General features: G+C 39.2%; 1 protein-coding gene across 1 annotated transcript; it reads right to left on the minus strand.

The window, feature by feature from the left end:
- Positions 1 to 878: 878 nt before the first annotated feature.
- bphl (biphenyl hydrolase like) lies at positions 879 to 6,613 on the minus strand. Its single transcript, XM_088350025.1, has 8 exons — positions 6,545 to 6,613; positions 6,348 to 6,468; positions 3,969 to 4,072; positions 3,615 to 3,781; positions 1,674 to 1,827; positions 1,470 to 1,601; positions 1,271 to 1,394; positions 879 to 1,196 (listed from the first exon to the last, which is right to left on the minus strand). The coding sequence occupies exons 2-8, from the start codon at positions 6,419 to 6,421 to the stop codon at positions 1,100 to 1,102; spliced, it is 852 nt and encodes a 283-aa protein (XP_088206151.1). The 5' UTR covers positions 6,422 to 6,468; positions 6,545 to 6,613; the 3' UTR covers positions 879 to 1,099.
- Between the last annotated feature and the right edge of the window lie 4,517 nt (positions 6,614 to 11,130).

Here is an 11,130-nt window from a genome sequence, read left to right on the forward strand (position 1 = left end):
ATTGGCTCTCTGTCCCACTCCTATCCGTCCGCTTTTGTCGGTCCGTCTGCGAACCTCAGTTATCAATAGGCAAGCCTTTTTCGACCCTGACTCCCACCTGTTTTTTGCTCCTGTCTGTCCCCCGGCTTCGACCCGTTTTTGATCCTGACCACGTCTACTGTCCCGTCCCAGCTTTCGACCTCTTTTGTCCCCGGTCTCTTTCTATCTTAGTGCTTGTTATAGCCCATGGGTGGGCAAACTAAGGTCCACCTACAACATATGGCCCGTCAGTCTATTTTTTTTTTGTGCGCCCTGGCAAATGGAAATGGTAAAATATAATATATAATGACAATAATTTCATGTGGGTTCCCCATAAAAATATATATTTTTATGAAGCACTTTTCTGTACTTGCTATTTTTTTAAATCATGGATTTGTTTTATCTAATCTATTTTCATTACCTGTACCGCTTATCCTCATTAGGGTTGCTGAGATGAGGATTTGTTTTATTTTTCAAGATATTTAATTTCATTCAAAAAACTTCTGATAGTCCTGATGCATTTTGAGTTTTCAAGACACATATCTAATACAGAGGTCTCCAACATGGTGCACCACGTAGCATTCCTAAAACCACCTAAGTCATTGTGTTTTTCTAGAAAATATAATTTCTAATTGGCATGATGATGTGCGAGAAAGCCTGTCTTGACCTCTAATAACTATTACTTAAGTACCCATATAATAAAATAAATAAAATGTAAGAAATATAAAACTTATACGATAAAATATCATCAAATGTACTGCTTCGGACAGGGGACATGATGAATGTATTACCTTAATTTTGGGTGTTTCAAAAAAACATTGTCTGTTTACCAGCAGATATAAAAAGAAATATAAAAGGTGTATGTTTAATTATATTTATTCCGAAATATATTTGAAAAAAATTAATACGACATTTTGCTCATGGATTGCGGAGATCTTGCATTCTAGGGTATTTATCAATCATTCGGTTTTTCCTCCTGATCTGGTCTCTTGTACAAGCTTTTTACTCTAATGGGGCTTGCCCATCCCTGTTTAAGGCCACTGATGTCCCCTTAACAGTGTTTTGTTTTGCACAGTATTGCTTATTCTGTCCCTTGTAGAAAATCTTCCACCAGATTGTTAAATTCTCCAGGAAACCTCAGATGAAGATTGTGTTTTCCTTCTGGCATCAGATGTAATCTATGAGTAGAAATGGAACAGAATGAAGCTTCGAGCATGGTTTTTTTACGGCTCTTTCTGACATTTTCACTCACCGTGATCCCTGAATATGTTTGAGGAGAAAGTGTGGGTGGAAGCTGGGCACCATGGGGTCTTTTTCTCCATGTACGATAAGAGTAGGACACTTGATGAGAGGCAGGAGCTCAGTGCAGATGTTTCCTGGAGGTAAGACATTAACATATCTACGTTTATCCACGGGTTTTAATGGGTTCAGGATCAAAAACGTCAAATCACCTTCAGGCTTGGATGCGAATTGCCCAATACCTTCCACCCACGCTTCCCAGGTTTTGGCGAAGACTTGTGGCCCGTATACCTCCTCCATGGGCGCTCTCATCCTTGGGCTCCATTTGGACACGTCGCGGACCGCTTTGCATCAGATGGGAACAAGGTCAACAAAAGAGTGTGGAAATTGAGGAGCTAGCCTCAGTAAGGACATACATTCGTAAATTTGTAAATCGGCTTGCGACACAAAAGCGTTGGAGCCCCATACCACCAACTTGTGAATAAGCTGGGGGTTGTTGGCTGCAGCTATGAGGGCCGTGATCCCTCCGTCGCTCCAACCCAAAAGAGAGAACTTGACAAATCCCAAAGTCTGGAAGCAACAAGTCGATAATAAAACCATTTTCAAATGTATGTATAATGTTTTTGAATTTCTGAATTTTTATTCAACAAATCTGGAATTGGACAAGTTGAGAGATGTACATTTGACCCGTTTTGTGATGTATATTATGTCAGAATATTGAAACATGTCACTGCATAGTCATAATTGCAGTGGCAGGTCGCAGATTTCACACTTAGGCCATCAGTATTACTATGTCTGAATCAAGTCAAGTCAAGAATAAGTCCAAAGACAAACATATAGTAGGTACAACAAAAACCATTGAATGGGAGAGCCAAGAGCCGCTGCGTACCTTCTTGTTGTATCTGTCAAAATGTCAGTTCAAGAGAAGAAGCGGGTATAGGGATATCATTCTTTAATTTTTCATAGTGATACTTCAGTTACTGCCGCCAAGTCAATAATAGTTTGTGAAACCGCTGACGTTTCCTTGCGCCTTCGAGGAGGTTCTTCTCGACAAAATCGGAATCTGATTGGCTAAATCAACAGCTTTATTGTCACTGATGTCATGCTTCAGGGCCTTCAGAATTGATTGTGAAGGACTCCGGTCTATGGCAAGAAGTAAAGGCTGAAATCGCTTTAAATATGAAAGTACTTATCTAAAAGCACAACTAAGGGAAATAGAATGAAAGTTAGCTGACAGACAATTCAGATTTTATTGTAATAAATGTTCATCAGATATTTTTAGGCCAGCAGAGAAAGGCTTGCAGGCTCTGATTGCCCACCACTGCATAATTGTGAGCTATCCCCTTATACTCTGTTCATTCTATTAAATAATCACATCAATACGTTCATCAAGTTGATAATTCAAAGGTAATAAATGCACCTTATTAATATCCATATATATTCGAATGGGATTATTTACTACTTGTTTTATTCACTTGTCATATCCTGCTATCTTCAATGATTGATTTCCTCGTTAAGTTTCCTCTGGATAGCAAAACAGCATTCGGCCATCTGTGCTTGAGTTTAAATGTGCTGGGTTGTCAAACAGATATATCCTGATAAAATTGTCTGAGAGAAGTTGGTTTCTTTTCAAGTCATATCCTGTTTTGCACCTGTGTGAAGGTCACCATTGTTCATTGTGCTCATGATACAGCTGTCTTCATGTATTGATTTTCTAATCATATCCTGTTTGCAGTCTCACGACTGGAACTGCATAAAAAGGCGGAACAAATAGTGATGAGCACACATTCGGCCAGTGTCCTTCTTGCAAGAAGCAAAATTAGTGTCACTCCATTCCAAACTCAGACTTCAGTCTTTTGATTTCACATATAGGCTGACTCAACCAAAGTAATTGAGGTTTAGATCCCACATTGACGTCACAGATAAACAATAAACAAAGCTTTGAGAATGACAACCAACACAAAACCAACACTTCCACCCAGCAAAATGTTTGAAAAGACATTGAAAGGCACCAACATACAGTCTAGAGGACCATTGTAGTTGGGTGAAAAGTGTGAGTCGAAAAATCCAACCAAAATTTTAAAATAAGTCTTATTTAAGACTGACTGACCAGATTTTGTCACTACTGCAGAAAGAGTTCCTAAGCAATCGTGCACATGTCTTTGTGAATTTATTTTATATACTTTGAAAAGAATTCTGTGCCAGAAGCTAATCATTTTCTGTCAATCCATGAAGCAAAGAACACAAATATTTTTTTAAAATTATCAATATATAATCCCCCCTTTATCTAGACACTGTGTGTCCTGGAAAATAAACTTAGCCAAAGCCTGCAGTAATTACGACTCGTTGTCACTTACCCTCATCAGATCTACAGCGTCCTTAGCGTCCCTTTCAAAAAAGTCAATGGGGAAGTCTCGGTCGGGAGGTCTTGACTGTCCATAACCTCGCGGATCCCAGCCCACCACTGTAAAAAGCTCCCGATTCAAACTCTTAAGCTGAGGTTGGAAATCTGTTTTTGTACTTCCTGTTGTGGAAGGAAGAAAACAAAAAAAAAACATTAAGCCGGAAAAAATATAGTTTTTCAATATAAATATATCAGTCATAAACTGAAATAATGTTGATAAAACTTTCGGAAAAATGTGTCATTTGAACTGAATGTTAAATTATCTTTCCCCACTTATCTTTCGTGTCGCATGCACGAGGGTTTGTACCTAAAGCGCCAGGAAGCAAGAGCAGTGCGTGTTTTCCTGTGCCCACTTTCTCGTAGTAAAGCTCAACTCCATTCACATGTTGCTTACTGCACCTTGCTGAAGAGCTGCAAAAGACAAACAAAATATTTCTTACAGCTCTCTTTTTTTTTGCACTTCCTGTAAGAGAATTTCTATGAAAGACAAGTTCCCTGTTACTCCTTTTGTTATTTTATTTGGGGAAGTAGTGAGGGTGGTGGCGTTTATAACAAGCCATTAGAAACCTCATATGCATTCCCAAACGCGTGTTACAGATAATAAATGCAATTTTCACACATAAATGAGTAGAGTGAATACATGACTGTCGACCCAGATTCTGTTATGTTTTGTTTGCTTCTACCAGTAGTGTAGTTTACAAACATAACTCATTGTTTGTGTTCAATATTAATCAAGAACCGAAACGAGGGCAGCACGGCAGCAGAGTGGTTTGCGCGTCTGTTCTAAGGTCATGGGATCGAATCCTCCTCTGCGGAATTTGTATGTTCTCCCCGTGCTTGCGTGGGTTTCCTCCGAGCACTCCGGTTTCCTCACACATTCCAAAAACTTGCATGTAAAGTTAATTGGCAGGTCCAAATTGTCCCTAGGAGTGAATGAGCGAGTGAGTTGTCTGTCTCTGTGTGCCTTAAGACTGGCTGGCAACCAGTTCAGCGTCTCCCCTACCCACTACCCGAAGATGGCTGGGATGGGCTCCAACACCCCTGCGATCCTACTGAAGATAAGTGGTGCAGATAATGGATGGATGAATAACCAAACCGCAGTGTAAAGGGGTAACCTTACAAGCAATCACAACAATCAATAACAGCGTGTCTAATTAATGGTCTCAAAAAAGGAAATATCATGGATTTCATTGATAACTTTTTGAATACATTTTCTCTTAACTGAAAAAAAATTTACATTATGAAGAAAAAAACAAATAGGCTATTTTTAATCTTCTAATAAATACCACATGTTATTAACATAACTACAAAATAGTAAAAACATAGTAATAACATAATAAGTTGTGGTTTTAGAAATGCATAAATGTACAGTAAAATAGTTAGCCCTTCGCGCTTAAAAGTACTAAATAGTAGGTCTTAGCATTAAGGTGTGATATGCTGGGAGCACGGCAGTGGACAGAAATAACATACCCAGAGTAATCAACATAGCCCAGAAAGTCATTGGCTGCTCTCTACCCAGTCCGTAGGACGTTGTTGACTTGCCATAATGCAGCCCAGCCATTAAAATTAGAAGAGAGTCTTCTCACCACCTCTTTGACCTGTTACGCTTTGGTAGGTGCTAAAGGTCCCTTGAAACAAGAACAGACAGGCTCAGGGACAGTTTTTTTTCCGGCAAGGCCGCCACCGGCCTAAACAAGTGCGCAAAACTGTGAAAAGTATATATCTATAAGTTGCATTAAAAATGGGTACTCCTATATTACGTATATACTTTTTTTTGTGCAGCAAAGTGATATTACACAATTGTGCATAATTTCTCATTGCACTGTTGTTACAACTTGGGCCTGTCTCCAGTCACTACTTTGTAAATATGTTTGCCTCTTCATCCAAACATCTTATTTTTCTCTTTTAAGTTGTGTTTTTCCTGCGGTTCCATGTCTACTGACGTTCCAAACGAAGTTCACTACGTTGTAATCAATGACAAAGACAATTCAATTCAAAAAGGTTGGTTACCAATGCCCAATACTGACAGACATTGCCATCTAGCGGCCACAAAACGATATCACATGAATCACTTCCTTCTACACAAGTGATGGGAATTTTGGCTCGTTTCAAGAGAACCATAAAAAGAGATGTCTACCAAACAAATCTTCAGATTTTAACTAAACACTATAAACCAAATAAATTTATTTTTAAAATATATAAAGGTATTATGCCATAAAAATTGCATTGCTGCACTATACAGTGAACTTTTACCTTAAATTGTTTATAATAAGCGAACAATACAGATTTAACGCCACTCATGTTGACCAGTCACGAGCGCCTTCAAGAGAGGGAGAGGACAGAGAAAAGGCTAGAGAGTGAGAAAGAGACACAGCCATAGAAATAAATAGATCAAGTCTGAGAGGGAAGGGAGAGTAAGAGTACAAAAAAACACAAAGAAGAAAAGAAAAGAAAATGAGAGAGTTTCGAAGGGAGCATGCTCTTGATTGATGGGGAGTCAGTTTGCGTCTTTCACCTCAAAGAGCCGGTTCAGAGACTCGTTTCGTTCGCAAACACACATCACTACTCTGGACGCCACGACAAAACACGAAGCCTTCCTGCTTTTTTATTCAACGCCCGGCTTACACAAATGAGGAGATTTTAAACGACCTTTGGCGACGAAACGAGCGCACACAACATTACCAACCAGTACGAATGCATCGCGAGTGTCTGCCTCCATATGTGGAGCCCACGCAGCTCCCTGCACAGTAACAACGACATGCGTGATCCAGTTCAGTTTTGCCCGGTCCAAAGTCTGGTTGTGCTTCCTGTAAAAATAATTATCCGAAAATCACCGCCACTCTACCCTGGCGGGTTTAAAGAAACAGTGCAGCTAGAACTCACAGTTGACGATCCTCATTTCAAAAACCGCACTGGTTCGAGACCTCGGTCTAGTAAAGGGAAAGCAGGATCTTGTATGCATAGTTCTGTGGAAGGAATAGTAAAGTAACTTTTTATTTATGTGTTTTTGGTTGTTTATTTATTGGGATATGTGATGGGTGAGAGCTTGTAAACAAAACAATATTCAACTGCAGCAACACAGATTTCATTTAAAATGGCATCTGCTTTCCTTGGTGTGGCCGGATGGAGATAGAACTCCATTCATTTGGGGGCAGTGCAATTGTCGATTAACGGTGGTTAACGGTCACAAAAATACATCTGATTGGTCCTCACCCGGTAAGGTGCTGTCCGTCTGTCGGTCCGTTCTGGTCCGGTTCGTTCTGGTCCGGTCCGTCCATCTTTTTCTTTGTATTTCTATTTTTCTTTTCTCTTTTTCTCCTGTTGTCTCTCTTTTATTCTTTCTTCCTTTTTCAATTTTCTCTTTCTCTCTCGTTCTCTCTCTTTCTTTTCTCTCCTTCTCTCTTGCTTTGTCCCGCTTTTTTTTTCTCTTTCTCTTTCTCTGTCTGTCCGTCCGACCTGTCCTGTTCGGTCCTGTCCTGGGTATTGAATTTATATCCTATTTTATACACTGTTTATCATACTTAAACTCAAATATACTTGTCCTAAATCTGACTTCAGCCTTCGAGTGCGAACTCTGGCAGAAGGGTGTTGTAAACCGCGCTTTGCTTTGGAATGTGCCTTTTGTTCCATTCTGTGCAGATAACAATGACTTATCACCTCGCCTGGGGGGTTAGAGTGTGTGTCTTCCCCCATTCTGTCCGGAGGGCGATGACCTATCACCCCTCCTCCATTCTTCAAAGGAGGATTGGGAAGTCTGCATCGGCAACAGCGTGGACCAATCGGCAGCAGCCTGGTCATGGGGCGTGGATATTTCATCACCATGTGGTATAACATGGGAAAACTGTGGAACTCCCGGGTCTTCTCCACACGATTGTAATTTGGCACGGCAGAAAGGCCCGATGTGTTCAACTCTTTGATTAAGCTAAATACAGTAAATTAATGTGTGGATTATACTTGTCGCTTGGCTCAATAATTTCTCCAACTTTTGAATATGCTCCAACTGTAAGGGTTTAGACAAGACACGTGAAGTGTATTCGGAGTCAGATTTCAGTCTAATAAATGTTAAAACCTTACAGTTTATTTGCAAAAGTTAAAAGAAGCTTTAGCTATTTTCTGTAATAGATATAAATTCTAAATGCGAAGTTCCCGACTAAAGGGGAATATTTGAATTAGAAAAAAATAAGTTTAAACCTTTAAATCAATCATTTAGTATAATGCTGACATATATGTTTTAAAATGTACTACTAAAAACACGTTTTGCTTTTTCTTTCTTATCCTTTGTTCCTTTCAGACACCTTTTCTCTCTCTTGTGGTTTTATTCTGTGTTGTTAAATTTTAAATCTGTTGAATATATTAAAAGATTGAATTGTTTTATTTTTTTTATAATTTATTTTTGTAGATCTGTAATTATTTCAATTCATGATTCCATGTGTTTTTCCAGGCATAATCATTTTCACGAGAATCTTTTGTTTTTAAATAGATAGATAGATAGATAGATACTTTATTCATCCCCAAAGGGAAATTCACATTTCCAGCAGCATCCCTGAGCTGAGAACAATACAATAATAAAGCAAAAAGAATACAATAAACAAATACCCAGTGTGACGTGCAAATGCCCACTGTGTGCGTGTTATATAGAATATCTAAATAGTGCTACACAGAATACATATTGCAATAAGATTCGGTAATATGCAATGTAGATGGTGTGGTTTAATGTGGGCTTTTACTATGCCGGGTAGAGTTAAAGAGCCTCATGGCATGAGGAAGAAAAGATCTCTTCAGTCTGTCCGTAGTACATGACAGTGACAGCAGTCTGTCGCTGAAACTACTCTTCGGTCTGGAGATAATGCTGTGTAGTGGATGCGATGGATTGTCCATGATTGACCGCAGCTTTTCCAGTGCCCGTCTCTCAGCTACTGTTGTTAGGCTGTCCAGCTCTTTGCCCACAACAGAGCTCGCTTTCCTGGCCAGTTTATTGAGACGAGAGGCATCCACCTTCTTGACGCTGCCTCCCCAACACGCTGTCGCATAGAAGAGGGCGCTTGCCACAACTGTCTCATAGAATATTTTCAGGAGCTTTTTGCAGATTTTAAAGGAGGCCAGCCTTCTGAGGAAGTAAAGTCGGCTTTGCCCTTTCCTACATAGAGCTTCTGTGTTGGCAGTCCAGTCCAGTTTGTTGTCCAGCTGCACACCCAGGTATTTGTAGGTCTGGACAAATTCTACAGATTCTCCTTTGATGGTTACAGGAACCGGGTGAGTTCTGGTTCTCCTGAAGTCCACCACCATCTCCCTGGTCTTGGTGGTGTTCAGGTGCAGGTGGTTTGCGTCGCTCCATCGGACAAAGTCCTGAATCAATTTCCTGTACTCCTCCTCCTGCCCGTTTCTGATACATCCCACGATCGCAGTGTATAACTATAACTGTGTATAAGTGTATATATAAGTGTATAAATATAAATGTTTTAAAGCTTATTCTTGTGTTTAATACAGTAGTGTACTTGTTGTAGCACTGGAAAGTCAAGATTTTTAATTCACATTTCGTTTTACCTTGCGTTTTTCAGGGATTCGTCGTTTAAAGTTAATTTGCAAACTGCAGGGTTTGGACGGGTGCTTGAAATCTCTGAAGATGCTTGAATATTAATGTTGTATTTTCAAGAATTGAAACGTCCTTAGATTTTGGGTGAAGTGCTCGTTAATTCTTGAAATTCTTGCCATGTTTTTCTTGAAGGAACCATGTGTATATATGCTGCCTCCCTGTGGTACAAAAAAACGTTCACCCAGTAATTTGGTTTTATAAAGCAAATTAGCAGAAAATGTGCAGTTTTTTTAGCTAGCAATCAGGCTACATTTTTAGCTCTGTAGCTAGCTATCTTCCCACAATTGTATCTATTTAGCAAGCTATCTGTCTAGCTTTTTACATTTGTTGCATGCTATCGAGCTAACATTTTATCTTTTTTTGCCAGTTATCAAGCTAAAGTTTGGCCTTTTCTCTAGCTAGCCTTATAGTTTTGGGTCTGGCTATTTATATGGCTTTTACTCTTTTAGCTGGCTATCTAGCCCACCTTTATTTTTTTATGAACTTTTTATGAACTTTCTATTACAATATTATTATCATTGATAATCATATTTGGCATTTGGATTTGATGTAAAAAAAGTTACACATTTACTTGTACCATTAAAATATTCCCATTCGTGAAATATTTTATATTTTACTATTCATTTTGTTGTTGTTGTTGTTGTTGTTGTGCTGTTTGCAGCCCTTTGAGACTTTTTGTAATAAAGGGCTGTATAAATAAATATGGCTTGACTTGACTTGGTATAAAACAGTTAAAAGTATAAATTCGTTAAAAGTTATCTGTAAAGTAAAAAAAAAATGCTATAACAATCAAGCAGTATTATATATTTTTAATTGATTGTCAACTTTTTGTGTGCATGATGTTATATAATAATTAGTCACACATCTTTTTAAGCAACAAAAATCTGAGGAGCCATTTGATGCTCTTTTTAGTGAACCAGTTCTTTAAAAAAAGGGCCAGAATTCCCATGATTAGTAAGAAAGAGTTAAGAGAGATTGGATATTATGATCTTATCAGAGAGACAAAATGTACTAATGTTGGCAACTACTGTATATGGTGTGCGAGTATCACAAATGAGCAAAAAGGATGAAATGGGATGTGGGAGGCAAGCCTTCGAGCGCGCTTCCCACCACCAAAAACGAAACTTTGTAAACACAATGCGTCGCTGTAAGAAGAGAGCAATGTGGGAGGCAAAGCCATCTTTTGACCTTGAAGGCACTTGCCTCTGAACACAAAGTGAAAACGCAAAACTTATTGAGTATACTATAAAAATAAATATATAAGAGTACAAAAGTATAAGAGTACATAAAAATACTAGAATATAAAGGGCACATTTAAATCCTAATTTCCCTTACAGACGTGCTAACAATGTCAAAATTAAAAATAAAATTCTGAATATTGCTAGAACAGAATTTTACACGATTTTACAAAATTGAGAAAGCTTTTCTTTGTCTATTAATATTTAAAATGGAACGATATAAGCTCCGCCCAGACCCCTTGGACTTCAACTTGGCCACACGCCAGAAAGCGTCACCAAAATCGCATCATTTCAGAATCAGAACACAGGCCCGCCTGAATGCAATCTTTGACCCCATTGGCCAGTCCCCTATTGAGGTGATAATAGAGCGACACACTTAGAAAATAGTGCCGCTATGTGAACAACTTGAAGTGGACTCCAAGAAATGTGACCTGTCCGCCTAACAGCACATGAGCCCTTGCATACCCCCCGTATTGCCCTATGGCTCATGTGGATCTCTGTGCAATGGGAATGCGGCTGTCATTTTCCCCGTGACACCCCCAAACTCTAAAAATAAACCTATGCGCTCTTTTTCTGTGACATGAGCTCATCTCAGATCAGCATCAGGCGGCGCGTGCAGCATAAACATCCATCCCGGG

Source organism: Urocampus carinirostris, chromosome 12 (assembly GCF_059441175.1).
Source record: "Urocampus carinirostris isolate Australia breed hairy pipefish chromosome 12, RoL_Ucar_1.0, whole genome shotgun sequence".
In the NCBI taxonomy this organism is placed as follows: domain Eukaryota; kingdom Metazoa; phylum Chordata; class Actinopteri; order Syngnathiformes; family Syngnathidae; genus Urocampus; species Urocampus carinirostris.

What these genes read in the sequence shown, in the direction of transcription:
- bphl (XM_088350025.1), bottom strand. Translation starts at nt 6,421, where the DNA reads ATGTCGTTGTTACTGTGCAGGGAGCTGCGTGGGCTCCACATATGGAGG. An exon ending in CTCGCGATGCATTCGTACTG is followed by an intron (nt 4,073 to 6,347) that starts GTTGGTAATGTT and finishes TGTCTTTTGCAG; the next exon opens with CTCTTCAGCAAGGTGCAGTA. An exon ending in AAACATATTCAGGGATCACG is followed by an intron (nt 1,197 to 1,270) that starts GTGAGTGAAAAT and finishes TTCTACTCATAG; the next exon opens with ATTACATCTGATGCCAGAAG.